The 19,388-nt window shown below is 41.4% G+C and overlaps 1 protein-coding gene across 4 annotated transcripts in view; it reads left to right on the top strand.

Annotated features, from left to right (window-relative positions):
• The first annotated feature begins 273 nt into the window (after positions 1-273).
• The window catches only part of tmc3 (transmembrane channel like 3), a 30,505-nt gene continuing 11,390 nt past the window's right edge, over positions 274-19,388 (top strand). For 2 of the 4 annotated variants that reach the window (XM_079605332.1, XM_079605331.1), the window contains exons 1-12: positions 274-371; positions 3,169-3,187; positions 3,310-3,688; positions 4,484-4,630; positions 6,002-6,077; positions 6,914-6,995; positions 7,362-7,468; positions 14,984-15,082; positions 15,230-15,372; positions 15,769-15,916; positions 16,551-16,594; positions 19,111-19,258. In XM_079605332.1, coding sequence (XP_079461458.1) covers positions 3,573-3,688; positions 4,484-4,630; positions 6,002-6,077; positions 6,914-6,995; positions 7,362-7,468; positions 14,984-15,082; positions 15,230-15,372; positions 15,769-15,916; positions 16,551-16,594; positions 19,111-19,258 — 1,110 coding nt within the window. In that variant the 5' untranslated portion in view covers positions 274-371; positions 3,169-3,187; positions 3,310-3,572. The other 2 variants (XM_079605333.1, XM_079605334.1) reach the window with 2 other exon arrangements.

Here is a 19,388-nt window from a genome sequence, read left to right as displayed (position 1 = left end):
TAATCATTGTTTCCTAAATGAATTTATAGCCTAGTAGATGATGGTTCTAAGTATGTTTGTTGTTCAGCTTGATTTGACTCTTCTTGGCATGATAACTGATATCATAATAAGATTGGAATGATAACTGACGCTACAGTATGTTTGGGAAGGGGTCAATTTACGTTACTGTTTCAGGACAGCTCAAATGCAATCATTGATTTACCTCATTGATTTGTTTTATTGGGTTAAATGTCAAGTTGAAACCTGACCTCTGGGACTGTAATTTGTCATTTGTTTCAGGGCTCAATATAGACAGTCGGCTGTGAGAAAAATACAACAAAATGGCTCAATACATATGATTCTGATAAATGAGGACATCGATGCTTTTAAAGGTATTTTTGGATGACTTGTAACTTCTACCGCTTTTTGCATTACAGTAAATGTATGTATAATTCCTGATATTAACTGATGTAAAAGTCCACAAGCATTATAAAGAATAAGATAATGAACCAATTGAAAGAACATTAACAAAGGCCCATTAAAACGGCACTCTGGATTTATTTAATTAATTTCCACTTGAACAATAGGACTGAACAATGCCCATGCACCACATTTTATCACAACTTTTAGTGTGCTGTGGCTAATAAAATCACATCCATTTAGAGATCCAAAAGAGTGCAATGCAGCAACATTTCTCAAAAAATGGTCTTTTCTTCACATGCCCCCTTATAATGCAATTATAATTTTGATATTTAGTCAAAATTGCGCAATATAATGCAGTATATTGATGGTCAAAACTATTGAAATGAAGACATTCTAGGCTTGTCACCGAGAAAAGTTCAGTATTGTCCACAGAAATGTGTTTTGCATTTGATGTAAGCAGATTAAAATGTATTAATCTGATTAAAACCATGCATTGGGGTATACAAATGATGGCAATAAAAATAACCACAATTCTTAGCGAATAATAAGAATAATGGAAATTGCACGATCGAAGAGGTTTGCTTGTATCATGTAAATATCTTAAGTCCTTCCTTACTGTGATTATTGGAAACAATCAGATTATTGGTGCACATGTAGTAGTCATTGATCAATAACCTCTTTGAGGCAAAAAAGTTGTATGTGCACAAATTTAAGATAAATAGATTTTCAGTATTGAAGTATTATGCTTCTACAAGAAGATCATACTTTTTTCAGTGCTAGAACATTTGAGAAACCTCACCAGTAGTCCACTATACAGCTCTGTATATTGTCTACGGTCATATTTGTTCATGTTGAGTTGAAATGTTAAGTGTTCATGGGTTCCCTGCATGCATTGAATTAATTGTGTGCTCACTGTTATTGTTTAGCTGTCTGCTGACTTTATTTAAACTTTTGTTTAAATATAGCTTATTATTTATAATTAATTCTTGTCGCTATGTCAAGAAGGGGGAGGGGTCATATTATGATGCTTTTCTCCAAAACACTTTGGCCATTATTGGCACCCCTTTATTAAATACTTTTTGCAACCACCTTTTTCCAAGATCACACCTCTGATTATTATCTTTAGTTCACCTCACTGGGGACTGGGATGGTCATGCTCAGTGACACATTTTTGTGATGATTTTGATGTTTGTTTTTGGATCATTGTCCTGATGGAAGATCCAACCACGACCCATTATAAGAATGTGGTGTTTGTTTCATCATATTTAAACTCCTGTGAAACAAGAAGTCATAGTTAGACGATTTCATGTTCCTGCACCCTGCTGTGCTACTGTGCTAAAGACAATTACTTAGGACAATTATTTATTCATCATGTTTCCTTGAATTATCACTTTTTTTCTCACAAATTCCATTTTACCATACTTTTTATATTTTACAAATTGCTGTGTTTTGAACTTTAAAGAATAGAGTCATAAACTGTTCCCTAAATTTTCCTGTGGGAAAAAATTATTACCATTCTATACAATTTGATTTACACGTCTTTATTTAAATTTTACTGTCTGTGTACTTTTGTTGTCTCTTTGCACTGGAAGCTGCTTCTGTCACCAAAACCAATTTCTTGTGTATGCAAGCATGCTTGGCAATAAATCTCTTAAAAATAGCACTTTAGAACTGTAGCCCTTAGAACACCTTGTGTTCTACATGGGCCGAGTGCTTTTTCCTGGAATAGGCCTTTTTTCCTGATGTGCCCTATAAAAGTCTAAATTAGACTTCTGCTTATGGAAAAGGGAAAGCGGTGAGCTAGAGTTACATATGGCACATTATCATATTGAGCTGCTATGGCCTTTTTTCTTTCACAATTGGGGGCGTTTATTTTCCTTGTACGTGACGATGTTAATTTCAGCGCACTCTAAGGTCTCTTTATAAGGAAAACTGGAAATCCGCCCATGTGTGCCTACTTAAAATTCATTGTGCATTTTTTGGGTATATTATCTGCCAGTTTATTACCGCTCAGACAAAACTCCAGAGTAAATTAAAGTGATCGATCACAAAACAGAACACTAACTGTTGTCAAGAGAAAAATTGAAAATCTAGTATGTGTGCGGGTTTCCTGTAGGGGGACTTTGAAAATGTAATTTAAAATAGGCTGTTTAAAGGAATAGGAGCATTTGTTTTGGTGTGCAATAAAAAAAAAGAGTCATATTTAGATGTATCACGCAAAGTTTGGCTTAATTTCATTTCGTCTCTTGATTGCAACGTTGTTACTTGGTTAAACATGACCACAAATGAGATTTAAGAGCTACTGCAGAGGGGAATGTTATGACTGAATACCCAGCTAACAAGAACATTTTGTTAAGGTTTTGTTATTTCTGAATGTTCCAAACGTCATGAAAAAAAAAACTGCTACAGCGTTAGCTTAAGTTCTGAGAATGTTCCCTGTTAGCTGGCTAATTACTGTACTTCAACATACATGAAAGTCTTAAAAAATACACAATGGGATTGTACAGTATGTCATCAGAATATAGCACACAAGCAGTATATGAACTACTAAAATTATGATTTTATGCTGCTTGTTTTGAATGAATAATGACTTAAAAATATGTACGTTTTACAAAATGTTATTGTATGGCATCAGAATATAGCACACAAATACTGTGATGGTCATTTTATGCTGCTTGCTTTTGTTCCATGGAGCTCAGCTCTATCATTCACTTCGTCATTGTATGATAAGCAGAAGCTCTGACTTTTTGCTTTTGTGTTTCATAGATGAAAGAACAACATGGAGGTGAGTAAATGAGAATAAATCAATTTAATATTTGGATGTTTAACTTTTTATATATTGAGAGAGAGAGGTCTCAGAATAGTGTTTGTATATATATATTCTCTTGTTTGAATCACTTTGCACAGAAGCATGCATTCATCACCAGGTTGCAGTTCTTGCGCTGTCCCTTTAAGAAGCCAGTACAGCTGTCATTGGAGTGATTGTCTGAGCTTAAACTCCTCTGGTGGAGGGGCTTATGCAGCACTTCAGCAGGACCCAATCGGGCAGGTAGCACTTCTCGTTCATGTCCCACCCCCCTCAGAGTCCCATCAGCAACACCGGCACGGGAGAACTCCTACAGATGGGACACATGCTCACTGAAGACTGCAGAAAGTTTTAACACTGGGAAATGAGTGAAATGGCAGAACCAGCAACAATAACCAGACCCCTGATATCCTCCAAGCGGCACAAGAGCATAAGAAAAAATTCCAGAAGGATTTATTCCTCATATCAGGACGATAATGGGTAAGTTGGCTTTTTGACCAAATTTCCCCACTGTAAATTGCATTGGCTTATATCACACATGACACTTGTAGACTAAAGAATTCAGTCTTTGAATATTCATGCCTTGCAGTGGAACAGAGCCTAATATTTATTTTAAAAGTTTCTAAACGTGTTGGTACAAAAACGATATACATTTATATTTTTAAGAATTAACATAAATTCAGCTGTATAAATTCTTGTATACCATCATTTTTTTCATAATTTTGAGTCTTGATTTCCATAATACAAGGAATTAAAATGATGCACATCGCATGTTGCTTTGTATATGCAGTGCACATTTCTTCACATACAGTATGATTTATGTAAGCACATGAGAGAAAATAAAAATGAAGTGACTTTGGTCATCATTTTACAGATATAACTACATACAACATAAACAGGTTATACTATGTATATACAGTTGGAGGGTTATGGATCTATTTCACCTTCATCCTCCAAAGAGTGCATTTACCTCATTTGCACTATCATCAAATAAAATGAATTAATTTTCCATTTGACCATAATTTTGTTTATTTAAAGTGTAATAATTTACTTTAATAATAATGTCATATTATAATTATAACATGAAATATTACAAATAAGATGAAAATGAACTATGTGTGTGTGTATGATGTATGTATATGTATTGTTTCTACATCCACTTTAATATTTTGAATGTGCTTTTGTCATACCATATAAAGCAACAGTTTTATTATGTGCTGCAAATGTTACTGTAAGATTAATTAAAGTGATTATCGATCTTCGGTTGTGTTTCAGACCATCTGATGATGAAGATAAGGATGGAGAGAGAGTGGAGAGTAATGATCCAGAGGAGATGTTCCAGAACATTCAGCTTCAGAAGGAAATCATCGCCAACATCCAAACCAAACCCTGGCCAATAAGACGCAAGCTAAAAGTACTTAAGTAAGACCCCGCCGAGTATATGTTAAGAAAATGTCATCCGAATTTAATCATGTATTAAAATTATTACAGATCTTAAAGTTGTATTGTTCTCTAGTGGAACATTTTAAATCGTACAAGATATAAAGGATAAAATATTTATAAGTTCAGCATTTATAAGGCCAAAATGTTTCAAGCTCTTGATATACAGTATAATGTGCTGTAAAGGTATTTTTGAGCTGAGGCCAATGTTTATACAGCAGTTGACATGATTGCAGGAAAGCCTGTGATGCTCGATACAGAAGTAGGAATAATGAAAAGAAATAAGCATTATTTCTTTTTAAGTTTATTATTTGACTCCATTAGAGCCATTAGTCTACTTAGAAACGATATTTCAAAATGTTTGAAACTGATGATAATGGCCGAGGAAAGCATCTGTGCATTAAACCCGTAAGGTAAATAACAATTAACTTTCATTGCTTGAAAGCGGCCGCCATATTTACAACATGATGCCTGGAGAACAAACTAAATTGGCTGAGTAATTGTTTCATTAGCCTAACCAGCAGTTTCTCTTTTTACTGGGTACCGATCACTGAGGCTTCTTTGGGCGGGGGTCAAGGATGCGCAAATGTTACAGCAAGAGCACATTGTGGTTATTTCTGGTAAAGTCTAAGCATCTGGCAAAGCCATGCCAAAGCAGTGTAAAATACAATACATCTACTTTTATTGTTTAAAATACAATGTTTACCATGTTGGTATAAATACAAATGTTTAAAATAGCTTTAGATGGAATGGAGTAGTAGTGCATGTTATACAGCACAGGACATCAAATTTCCAAATGTCAGTTACCAACATAACGCTTTTATTATTTATTTATTTCAGAGGTTCTGAACGTTTGCGTCCACCCTAATATATAAAAAAAATCTGATTATCCAACCAAGAACTTTATTAGCACATTTATCTTTGAAGTTACTTACAATAACTGGCAGGTTTATGCCTGATGGTTCATGGAAGAGATACATGCTACATTTTACGAGTGTCCTCATCATCTTTGGGTGAGTGCCCATGATTGCATACACCCCCACCTTCTGAAGAAAGTACCCCCCAAAATCAATTTTCAATCTGTATTTGTTTGATGTTTCTATTATGTTGCCATTGAATTTATGGCTTTTTTTCTTTCTTTTCTTTTTCTTTTTTGTTGGTTTGTTTTTCATTTTTATTAATAAAGAAACCAATGAACTGACACCTTTAATGGGTAAAACATCTATGAAAGGCAAACATTAATAAAAGAGTGTGTTTGTGTTCATGTTAACACAACTAACCACAGCTGTCAGTCCATACCAGGATATGTTGTAGATTGCTAAAGCGCAGTGTATTTGTTTGTGTGTGTTTTAGGCAAGCCAGAGAGATTGTTCTGAAATATGAGGGCAGACTGACCAGGACACGGGGTTACCAGGCAGCCGGGGCAGATGTACGTTTTATGCGACCTTTTATCTACAGAATTTGTTCATTAGGATTTTTGTTCACCTTTTGTATTGGTAGTATACCATTTTTACAGTATCTGAACAAGATATGCATGTTGCTTACAGCATTATTCATGGTTTTTGCTAAGGCAAATATTGCTATATGTCTGTCTTGATGTAAGTCTATCTGTCTTCATGTCTATCTATCTATCTATCTATCTATCTATCTATCTATCTATCTATCTATCTATCTATCTATCTATCTATCTATCTATCTATCTATCTATCTATCTATCTATCTATCTATCTATCTATCTGTCTGTCTGTCTAAACTGCTTTTGTCTTTTTCATCTTATAGCTTCTCTCATTTTTTTCTTTCTTTCATTTTTTTTCATCAGCTGTGTGTTTGTGAGATTCCGGTAAAGGTTCTGCATGTCTCTGGTTCAGCGGTGCTCCTCATCTTCTCACAGACGCTGCACTCAAATTTATGGCCTGTTGTTATAGCCTGGTTTAATTAAAATGTCCAATGGCATTCGCCAAGGCTGCCCAAGCACCATTAAAATTAATTGACTTTTTAGCAAGTGGATTTGATGGTGAATTATTAATTCTGATGATGGCTTTTTATTGCAGATTGAAAATCAGATATCCGTACACATTGATTTAACAAATTATGATCTCACTATCCTTATACATGAGAACTCGGGTCTCACAGGTCTTTCAGCATTGAATCTTTTACTTGTGGATTCATCCGTCTACAAACTATCCTAATCTAACATTTGCTTGTGTTATAATTTTATCTAACTGTTGTATTTGTTCTCATGTGATCATAAATGTTTGTTTGCAGTTGCTGAAAAAGATTTCAAGAGTCCTCTACAACATTGTTGTTCTGTTCATTCCCTGGGAGATGAGGATTAAAAAGATTGAAAGTTAGTATCCTGACAAACAGTATGTGTTTAATTGTCTGCAGATATAAATATTAATGTTATCCATATATTGCAAGGTGTAAGGAAAAACAATGTTATTTGATCACATAACTTAAATGAATGATAAAATAGTTCTAATATTGGAAATATATTAGGCCTTATGCATATTCCCTGTATAAAATATACTTTGTCAGGTAACCTAAAATGTACATCCATGTGGAATCTAGATTAAGTAGTGTTATTAACGTCAAATATTTAATTAGACTGAAACAATACAACCCTTATACGCAAGTATTTTAAGGGTCAGATCAGGTAGAAATAACTCCATACTGCATTAAATGTACACTAAACAGCATGTTGTTTTTGAAGGTCATTTTGGATCAGGAGTGGCCTCTTACTTCATATTCCTACGATGGCTGTTTGGGATCAATATAGTTCTCACTATTATGACTGGAGCCTTTATCGTGCTGCCTGAGGTTTGTATGCACTGCATTCATTCTTAAAAGTAATGAATAAGCTATACATGTGAAACTCGAAAAATTTGAATATCGTGCAAAAGTTCATTTATTTCAGTAATTTAACTTAAAAGGTGAAACTAATATATTTTATAGACTCATTACATGCAAAGTGAGATATTTCAAGCCTTTATTTGTTATAATTTTGATTGATTATGGCTTACAGCTTTGAAAACCTTTTCACAATATTCTAATTTTGAATTTGGGGTTCTCTTTCGTAGAGTTCTCTCGTACTGCGTCGAAGAACGCTACGGGAAAGATATTTCTTTGTCGAGATTGAAGCCTAAAATTAATCCTTAATTTTGTAATATTGTAAAACGCTTTTCTGAAGCATACAACCTAGGCGGAGCAATACAGCTCACCCATTGGCTGCTCTGCCAGAAAAGCACAGCCTATGCGAGGCCAGAGACGCTGACCAATGAGGACGCTTCGCGCCCTTCTGCGTCACCTCCCGCCCAAACAGGCGTGGCCTAGGCCTATAAATACGAGCATAGCTGTCTAACACGCCGATTTTCTTAAATTCAACGAAGCTGCACGCATCGCTGGATTGATTCGAGCCGCCACAGCCGTTTGGAACAAGCACCTCAGCAGGACGAGCCTCTTACCTGAAGCCGCTGGTCATCGCCGCCTTCAGCCGCCGTTCCCTGCTGCGCTTCTCCGGCGTGGAATATCCTTTCAGTTTTGTGTGTGTTTTGTGTGTGTGTTCGCCTACCGCGGCACACATTTTTTCCTCACAAAAGAGCAACGAGTGTCTTTTTAAAGATGTCTCGCGTTTCCTGCGGCTCCTGCCGAGCCGCGCTCATCGACGGGGACCACCACGAACTATGTGTTTCCTGCTTGGGCGAGGAACATGCAGCTCTCGCTCTCGGTGATGGCGGCTGCCATCACTGCGACATGATGCCAATCGCGACTCTGCGGACTCGCCTTGCATCTTTCGCCGAAGCTGCTCATCCGCCCCCTGTAGCGCCGCGCCGTAAGAAGCGCCGCGCTCAGCGGGTCCCGGAACCTCCCTCCATGAGGAGCTCGCCGCCGCCACCGCCGCTAGCTCCTCTCAACGTGTCGCTTGAGTCGCTCACCGACGGACAACAGCCGCAGCCTGCCGCTTTGTCCGTTATGGATGACGACCAGCAAGCCGTATCAGAGGGGGATGACGACTGCTGTTCGCTTCTCGCTTCGGAGAGCGAGGGATGGGCGAGCTCTGTGGACCTCCCCTCCCCCGCCGTTCCGGAACGTCGAGGAGGGAAGATCAGCATCGAAGCAGAGCTGATGCGTCTGCTCACACAGGCCGTATCGAGCCTCGGCCTCGAGTGGTCGACGCCCGAACAACCTGCACTCAACCGGCTGGATGGCCGCTTCCTCTCTGGAGACCGCGCTGCGCCCCCCTCCAGACACGCACCCTTTCTTCCTGAGCTTCACGAAGAGGTAGCGAAATCGTGGAAGGCGCCCTTTTCAGCCAGAGTACGTACTTCTGCCTCGCCAGCATTCTCCGTAGTGGACGGTGCTCGAGACAGAGGCTACCACGCTCTCCCTCCGGTCGAGGAGGCTGTAGCGACTCACCTTTGCCCACCCTCTGCTGGACGGCGGGCTAAGGGAGTCCTACCATCTAAAGCTTGCCGCACATCGTCAGCTCTGAACAGCCGCGTGTATTCCGCCGCCGGACAAGCTGCATCGGCGCTGCACACCATGGCGGTGCTCCAAATCCACCAGGCTAACCTCCTCTGCAAGCTAGACGAGGAAGGCCCGGGCGCGATCAGTGTTCCGGACTTACGTAGCGCCACAGACCTAGCTCTTCGCGCTACAAAGTCCGCCGCACACGCCATCGGCAGGATTATGGCCTCAGCTACTGTTTCCGAGAGACATTTATGGCTGACTCTCTCTGAAATGGCGGAGTCGGAGCGCTCTGCGTTCCTCGACGCTCCCATTTCACCGACTGGCCTCTTCGGATCCTCCGTGAAGGACTTCGCGGACCGATTCGCCGAGGTACAGAAGACTTCGCAGGCCATGAGACATTTCCTGCCAAAGCGCTCCAGTTCCGCAACAGGCCGCCCTAAACAGCCGCCTGCCCGAACTCAGCAGCGTCCCGCGCCCGCCGCGCCAGCACAGCAGCAACAGGCCCGAGAGAGACCACGGTCTCGCTCCGCCGGACGCCGCCCGCCACCGCGTGGTCCTCGGCCCAAGATCTCACTCAAGCCCGAGGCCTCAGCGCCATCCTAGCCCTGCTAGGAAAAAGACGGTGTTCGGGTCCCGCTGCGGCCGGACTTCCACCAAAGATTTTCGCTTGTACAGCCCTAAGTTCCGTGTTTGTACCAGTGTATTTAGCAGCCAACAAACCGGCCGTAAAGCCCGTTTGCCTGCACACAAACGCCGTTTTCACGGCGACCCAGATAAATCCAAAAAAGAGTTTAATTTCTGGTGTTCCGGCCAAGGCCGATGGTGTAATGTGTGTAACTGCAATGCCCACCCAGTGCCCATTCATTCACACAAGCACAGCCCCGTTCAACACAGGGTTTGCACATATAAAATCGGCTCATGCCGGTTGTGCTTTACATGTAGTGAGCGTGCCCACTATCCAGTGCCCACAACCACTACACACTGCACGTTCCGCGGTTTCTGTAAAAACGAAACTAACGAACGGTCAGTCAGTTCACAAACACAGTGTCCCCGGTGTTATAAATGTGCCCGCTACCAAGCGCCCACGTTTATTCACAACCATAACGAGGTGCCCCGTAAGGCTCGCCCCGCGTGCTCTCTCTCAACTCAGAGCGCGCGGGGGACGCATACTGTGTTAAACATGTCCCCCGCCTCAGACGCCACGGCGTCCATGTTACAGCACACGGTTGCTCTCGTGTCGCCGCCATTTCGCGACCAGGGCCCAGATTACATTCAACCCCTAGTCACACGTGCACATGCATGGGAAAGACTCCCCGGGGTCTCAGAATGGGTGCTAGAGACTATAAAAAGAGGCTATTCGCTACAGTTTCATCGACGCCCTCCCCGTTTCACGGGAAAAGTCGAAACCACGGTAAAAACAGAAGTAGCACATCTACTTCGAGCCGAAATAGCGAAGCTATTGAGCAAAGGGGCCATAGAGCCTTTATCTCAAGCTCAGAGCGAAGGGGGTCTGTACAGCAGATATTTCCTGGTACCGAAGAAAGACGGGGGTCTCAGACCCATTTTAGATCTAAGGCGTCTGAACAAAACGCTAACAAAGCGGAAGTTCAGAATGCTCACGACCAGAAAAATCCTCGCGCAAATTCGCCAAGGAGACTGGTTTATGGCGATAGATCTGAAAGACGCGTATTTTCACATACAAATTGCGTCACGTCACAGGCGATTTTTGAGATTCGCCTTCGAGGGCCGGGCATATCAGTACACAGTCCTGCCATTCGGCCTGTCTCTAGCACCTCGTACATTTACAGTGTGCATGGACGCGGCGCTGGCACCCCTGAGACTCCGAGGCGTTCGAATTCTGAACTATTTGGACGATTGGCTGATTCTAGCTCAATCGCCGTCAGAACTCGCTCACCACAAGACACTAATACTCGATCACCTCGAGTGCTTAGGTCTGAGAGTCAATTGGGAGAAAAGTTCACTGTTTCCCAGTCAAAGGATCTCCTTTTTAGGACTGGATCTGAACTCACTGTCTATGACAGCACGGCTGTCATCACAGCGCAGGCGAAATACCCTGCAAATGGCGAAATCCTTCCGCAGCGGCCACATAGTGCCGCTCAGGAGATTTCAGAAAATGCTGGGCCTCATGGCCTCAGCCTCTACAGTGCTGCAGTTGGGCCTGCTGCGCATGCGCCCACTACAGTTCTGGTTGAGAACGCGCGTACCGCGCCGAGCATGGTTACACGGTCGTTATCGCCTCAAGGTCACTCAGGAATGCATTTCAGCCCTGACACCATGGAGAGCGTCAGACTGGTACCGGTCAGGTGTAAGCCTGGGGACTTCCTCGAGCCTGAAGGTGGTGTCCACGGACGCGTCCACCTCAGGCTGGGGAGCACTGCTCGACGGCAGACCGCTCTTTGGCCAATGGGCAGAGCGAGCCAAACTACCGCACATAAACTGCCTGGAAATGATGGCGGTGGACTTTGCGCTGAGGCGCTTCTGTCCCCGGATAAAAGGACACCACGTCCTGGTCCGCTCGGACAACATGTCGGTAGTAGCCTACATAAACCGCCAGGGTGGCCTGAGGTCCCGAAACCTATTCAGGTTAGCGGAACGCATACTGGTGTGGGCCCAGCACAACCTGCGCTCGTTAAGAGCAATACACGTGCCAGGCCATTTGAACGTAGGCCCGGACAGACTCTCACGGAACAACGTTCCTACGGGAGAGTGGTCCCTACACACACAGACAGTGCGTCTGCTGTGGAAAACGTTCGGCAGAGCGGAAATAGACCTGTTTGCAAACCAGGAAAACGCTCACTGCCCAGAATTCTTTTCGAAGAGCACGAACGCGCTGGCCAGAGTCTGGCCCCGCCGTCCGCTCTATGCTTTTCCTCCTGTCTCGCTCCTGCCTCAAGTGCTGGAGCGTATCAAGGAGAGCGGATGCTCAGTACTACTAGTTGCTCCATACTGGACGAATCATACCTGGTTCCCAGCTTTGATGCGACTGAAAAGTACTGCCCCGTGGCCGATTCCAGTGAGGAGAGACCTCCTCTCACAGGCCAAGGGCGCGATTCTGCATCCTCACCCCGAGCTTTGGTCCCTACACGTATGGGCCATAAACGGGTACCCGCTAACCTCCCAAGAGGAGTGTTAGACACGATCGAGCAAGCTAGGGCTCCGTCTACTAGACGACTCTACGCTTCCAAATGGTCGGTGTTCTCTGGATGGTGTTCAGATCAAGGTCTGTCACCACTTCAGTGTGGAGAACCGGAGGTTCTCTCCTTCCTGCAAGAGCTATTGGATAAGGGAAGAACCCCATCCACGCTCAAAGTCTATGTGGCTGCCATATCAGCGTTCGTTAATCCAACGCTTGGCCGTTCACTAGGCAGGAACGACCTGGTGGTCCGCTTCCTTAGAGGCGCCAGGAGGTTAAACCCTCCAAGGCCCCCCTCAGTCCCCGTTTGGGACCTTTCTACAGTGTTGAACGCTATGAAAGGGGCCCCTTTCGAGCCTATTCACTCAGTTGACATGAAACACCTGTCTTTCAAGACCGTGTTTCTTTTGGCTCTCGCTTCAGTGAAGCGTGTGGGAGACTTGCAAGCGCTCTCAGTGAGAGCTTCTTGTATGGAGTTCGGGCCAAACGACTCCGTAGTCGTATTGAAACCGAAACATGGGTACGTGCCTAAGTCCCTCAACACACCGTTCAGGGCTCAGGTCATCTCCCTGTCGGCCCTGCCGGCCTCAGAGGACGGAAATAGCTCCCTTTGCCCGGTCAGGGCATTAAGAGCTTACGTGTCCCGCTCCGCTGTTTTTCGACAGACGGAGCAGCTCTTTGTTTCGTTCAGCGGACGCTCCAAGGGGCGAGCCGCGACGAAACAGAGTCTGTCTCGATGGGTAGTGGACGCCATTGCGCTAGCCTACGCATCTAGAGGTTTGGAATGCCCTTTGGGCATCAGAGCACATTCCACGAGAGGCATGGCCTCTTCATGGGCTTGGTATAGCGGAATCTCGTTACAAGATATCTGTATGGCGGCAGGCTGGGCCTCCACGTCTACATTTATTAGGTTCTATAACCTAGAGGTTCCTGCGTTGCAGGCTAAACTGCTCTCGGTCTAGAAGACTATGTATTAGTGTCCCCTGCCCCGCGATGCGGCCCAGGTCACTCCAATGTTTTACGTGTATAAGTGTTCCTGCCCCGCGATGCGGCCCAGGTCACTTCAATGTTTAAGCATCACTCACTGACAATGTGTCCCATGAGCATGCTATTACCCCTCATATATATCTATATTTTCATATATATGCTATTATGCCTTAAGAGGCACTACTATAAAGGGATGATGCTATTTAGCCGCTCTCCCTATACTTCTTGGGGTAGGCACTTGTATACCAGGGCGCGCGCGCCCTTAGGTGTCTGTGTCGGTCCAAGAGCACGCACGGCGTTTTACATGGGGTTCCCGTAGCGTTCTTCGACGCAGTACGAGAGAACTCTACGTAAGAGAACGTACTCGGTTACTAACGTAACCTCGGTTCTCTCTAGAAGAGGGAACGAGTACTGCGTCTCATGGCCGTGCGTGTCCGCGCTGCGTCGCTTCATTGACGAAAATCGGCGTGTTAGACAGCTATGCTCGTATTTATAGGCCTAGGCCACGCCTGTTTGGGCGGGAGGTGACGCAGAAGGGCGCGAAGCGTCCTCATTGGTCAGCGTCTCTGGCCTCGCATAGGCTGTGCTTTTCTGGCAGAGCAGCCAATGGGTGAGCTGTATTGCTCCGCCTAGGTTGTATGCTTCAGAAAAGCGTTTTACAATATTACAAAATTAAGGATTAATTTTAGGCTTCAATCTCGACAAAGAAATATCTTTCCCGTAGCGTTCTTCGACGCAGTACTCGTTCCCTCTTCTAGAGAGAACCGAGGTTACGTTAGTAACCGAGTACGTTTTCATAGCTGTAAGCCATAATCATCAAAATGATAACAAATAAAGGCTTGACATATCTCACTCTGCATGAGTCTATATAATATATTAGTTTCACCTTTTAAGTTGAATTACAAAGGATCTTTTGCACGATATATTCAAAATTTTTGAGTTTCACCTTGATACTAACTCAGATATAACAGATATGTTCAGATATAAACATTTATAAATTAAAGTGTCATGGAAATCAAAGGATCTTTTAAAGTGGTCCTATTATACCCTTTTACGAAGTCTTGATTTATTTTTTCAAGTCTTTACGTGTCTTGAAGACTAGAATGTGTTTTCATGCTTGATTGTTAAAAAAACGCATTATTTTATTATGTTGTTTTCGAATGAAGCCCCTCCTTCCGAAATACGAAATGTGCTGTGATTGGTTAGCTGGCCCAGTGTGTTGTGATTGGCAGCGCTTAGTGCGTGTTCGGGAAACGAGCTTACAAAGAGCTTACAAAAAGCTAAAGTAATAAGATTACAGTACATCACTTATCAGACTTTTTACAACCCAACAAACAACAATTGTTCAGTTGGTAAAAACAAGTGCCCACCACACCAACCAATGGGTTAACACACTGATCCTACAAAACCCAACCAAATGTCTTATAGTGTTGTTCGGCGTCTGCCGGTGCAGTGTGAATTGGCCTTTTAAGCGTTATACATGACATTATTCTCCTTTATTATTATTTCAGAAAGCATGCACATATATTTAAATGCTGTGGGTTCATACATTATTTGTAGACAACATCTTTTATTAAAACTCCACAAGGAAATTTTTAGACCTGGAAATTGAAAATATGGTTAGATTTATTTCACTCGCAGTGCAGAGACACAAAGCAATTTCTGCTCGGGTATGATCTGTTGTCCTCTATCATTCCCTCTGTCTCTCCAATCTGTCCAATCAGCTCCTGGCCGGCGCTCCATTTGGGACCACCCGCAGCAAGACCATTCCCAAGGATCACCTTACCTCCGCACAAGACCTGGACACCATCTGGTCGTTGGGGGCAAGATTATTATCTCTTTTTTTTTTTACTGCTTTACCAATGTGCTGTACATATTATCAGTGTAACTTATGGATTTAATCACTTATGGATTTATTTGTGCTTTGCAATCTGCCACACTGTGTGTTTTTTTCTATGTCTGTGTTGCAGGGATATCTACAATACTCCGTACTTTTTTACGGCTACTACGGCAATGTGCGTAAAATCGGCAGCGCTGGCTACAGACTACCCTTGGCCTATTTTATGGTCGGGATGGCAGTTTTTGCCTACAGCTTCTTCACTTTGTTAAGAAAGTAATCACCACTACAAAGATGCTTTGCTTGAAATCACTGATTAACTTGCATTCACATTTATGCATTTGGTCCAAATGAGACTTGCAGCACATTCAAGCTGTACGTGTTTTCAGTTCATGCATTCCCTGAGAATCGTAGCCATGACTGTAAATAATCAATGGGGACTTTCTGTTGAAGCTGGTTTACCAAAGATCTGGTTGACCTGGATTACATTTATGATGTTTTTAAGTAATTTAAGGCCATGTGGTTTATTTGTATGCAGTCATCGTCATTTATAAACTCTGGTATGCAAAATACATGCATGGAAATTCTTTAGCAAAAGCTCTATTTGTGTTCCTTGGAAAAGTAGCTGCTTACTAGTTCCATAATGCAACTTCATATGCTGTTTTCTATCAGAATGGCTAAAAACTCCCGCACGAGTTTAGCCGGCACCTCCGACGAGAATTTCACTTTCTGCTGGCGTGTCTTCTGTGCGTGGGACTACCTGATTGGGAACCCAGAGGCGGCCGAGAGTAAAGGGGCAGCCATCGTCAATAGCATCAGAGTGAGCGTTTCCTACATCCAACAGACTGAAATAAACAATCTGTCCTTGATTCAATTCTCAATGATCATCCAGTTTTAATTCAGTTAAGGGAGGTTTATGTTTCATTATTAGTGCTGATTTCCCAAGGAAAACATGTTGTTTGGGTCTCATCAGTATCATGCTAAATTCCAGATTTTATCGTTCAGTTTGAATACAAATATTTAATTTTTTATTTTTAAATAAAGTTGTGATTTCACTCAAATTTATGATAATCATAGTTCCCATTAATGACAGAAATATATTAGTCAGGTAAAGATTTTGCGCATTGGCCAGTAACTGCCAGTTTTTGTCAAATTTAAGAGCAAAATATTAATTTAATTAAAGTAAAATGTTTATTTAATTTAATTAGATAATTGAACTGTAGATTTTATATTGACCATCGGCTGTCCTGTTTTCTAGATATTGTTATCATATTGGTTGACTGTTTTAAAAATCATTATCATTTTCCTTCTTCTTCTTTTTTTTATGACGGTACCAAATTACCACAATTTATTGAAGTAACAGTATTTGGGATAAATGATGATCAATGTTTCTTGGGTTTTGGATTATCTTTTGGATGGTAACTGACCAAAAATGTTTTATTACTTTTTTTTAGGAGGCCATTGTAGAAGAGCAAGAGAAGAAGAAAGAAACAAGCTTGCAAGTTTTCCTCTTTATCTGTGTTTCCATTATCACCTCAACAAAACCCTAAGTGCTGACTAAGTGTTTTCTCCAAAGTTTCTCAGAAGTGCATGTTTAACAAAACGGGCTTTTGAGGGTGGGAATGATGGTATCAGTAAGTGACTTACAGCGATGTGCTGTTCCTCTCTATCGGGCTGTTGTCACGGCTCTTGTAATGCTGGCTCAGACAGCTTTGATTTATACATCTCCTCCCCGTTCCAATGCAATCGCAGCAGAACATGCGAAACGGAGAACACCCCGCCATATTTTATACAAACAGCCTTTTACTGCAGGCGGATGACTGCACCTAAATTGCCATCAGACCTGCTCACACATTTAAGCCGATTATTATATTGCTGGAATACGACACCCATGCACACAGGGTTATGCCAACATTTGTACAGTATCTTATCATAGCTAAACTTAATCTAACGTGACCAGGACACATTTCACCCCAGAAACTAATTGAAAAAAAGAAGGAAAAAAGTTATATTTTGCATGTAGAAAATGAAGCCTAATTTTGAAGCCATTAATTATTTTTTTATTTTGCATTATGACCTTATTTTCAGGACAATTTGGCACATTTGCTCAATGTATTCTCATTACTACAATGTGCCCAGACGGTGTTTTACAATTATCATTAATTTAATACAGTATTTTTTTATTAAAAATTGTAACTGTAATATGATCATTTTTAAATAATGCATACTCTACTAATTAAATAATGTTCTTGACAGGTTTCATGAGATATTTGTATAGATGACTTTCTTATATATCTCTGTAGAGTTTTGAATATGATGACAGAACAATTCTGAAGTACTTGCCTATTACTCACTTGCTTTTGTCTGTGATAAAACTTGTCAGGCAAACTGGGAAATGAAGTGCGTCAAGTCAGAAAGGGATTGTTTATTGATGCTGTGCTTGCAGTGTTCAGCCAATGCTGATTTAGGGGAAATACACCCTGTTATGAAGCTTGAAATTCTCTTAAGCATGTCGCTTTTACTGTGTTTATAACCTCGTAAATCAGAAACATGGTGTCAGAAGAACTTTTGTTGAAGTATTTTTGGGGGTTTATTGGTCCCTGGCAATAGAAACTGCACACATTAGTCATAAAGTAAATCAGCTTATAATACAATGTGGTTTTTCTTATTACTCATCTCTCTATAATATTTAGGGATGGGTATTGAGATCGCGGTTCCATTTAAGAACTGGTTCCAAATGCCTAAGAACCGGTGATTCGATAATAAACGTGCATTTTGATTACACTCTAAAAAATGCTGGGTTGTTTCAACCCAATTTTGGGTCAAATATGGACAAACCCCAAACGTTGGGTTAATTTTAATTTAAGAATTTAACCCAACAGCTGGGTTTGTCCATATTTGACCCAAAATTGGGTTGAAACAACCCAGCATTTTTTAAAGTGTACGCTTGTCGGTTCCTGTGAGTGCATTTCAATTTTGAACCATTCAAGCGCAAAAGCCGCACACTTTTTTCTGTGCTTCTCATTCTTATATAGAATACTTAAGGTCAGGAATCGGATACGTTATAAAATAAAAATGTATGTTCCTCTAATCGATTCCTTTGTGCATTTGAATATGATTTTAAATCATGCACAAGACCGGCACACTGTTTTCTGTTCTGCACACACATCCAAAGTGCAGAAAAGGTGATTTAATGAGATTTTAAACCATTCATGCGCACACATCCAAAGCGCACTCACAGAAAAGGTGTTTTTAAACCATTCAAGGCGCAAGAAGACGCGTGTAACAGTATATTGGGTCCGTGCAGCTCTTAAAGTGACAGCAACCTAATATCCCTGCTGCCGTCTCTATAATAACGTTAATCAAACAACAAAAGACAAAGAGAACATTCAGGTGCTGTTATTAACTGAATAACCTCTGTAACTATATTTGTAATGTATATTTTATTTATAAAATACAGCGTTATTTTACATTTGATTACAGTTTCTGTACCTGACAATCTTAAAACACTGTTTATTTCAATTGTATCTTTGCTCAGTTGTATTTATTTGAGCGATTGCTAATATTTTTTTTGTTCTTTTTAAAATACTGAGTGTTTACTTGTCTTTAATAATGCTTGAAATTTCTATTAGTTAGGCTAGTTTTTTTTTTTTTTTTACCTTATTGGAATCGAAATTAGAAATCATTAAAAATCGGAATCGAAAAGCTGAATCGTAATAGTTAAAATTCAAACGATATCCAACCCTAATAATATTTGGTTCTGATTGGTCAATAACAGCATGATGCAAATATTTTTGTATAATAGCCTGTATAATTGACCATTTTCCTGTCAATTTTCCTCAATTGCCTACGTAGTTGTGCTGGTTTCAGGTTTCTCGCATTACTCTTTGTTCCTTCCTACATAAATTGTAAGTCAGTAATCAATAGTTAATTTCATTGTATAACAAAGACAGTGGTTTAAAGGCATATCTGACTGTATTGTTTTCTCATTAAGTTCAGCTTCTGTCCCAACAGAGCCGTACTGATCAGTCTGCGGATTCTGGCAAACATTCTCGTGCTGCTGTCATTGGCCGGCAGCATCTACATCATCTACTTTGTGGTGGATCGTTCTCAGAAACTAGAGCAAGAGAAACCTGAGCTAACACTCTGGGAGAAGAACGAAGTACGTTATGTTTATACAAATGTACTTCAGTACACAAATAGCCATAATGCAAATACATATTATTATTATTATTTAATTATTCAATTATTCACCACATTTTGTATTATTGTTTATTCATTCTTATTTAATT

This window comes from Phoxinus phoxinus (genome assembly GCF_949152265.1).
Source record: "Phoxinus phoxinus genome assembly, chromosome: 2".
Classification (NCBI taxonomy): Eukaryota; Metazoa; Chordata; class Actinopteri; order Cypriniformes; family Leuciscidae; genus Phoxinus; species Phoxinus phoxinus.
The sequence above is the reverse complement of the archived record's forward strand: the minus strand, read 5'-3'. Positions and strand labels throughout refer to the sequence as shown.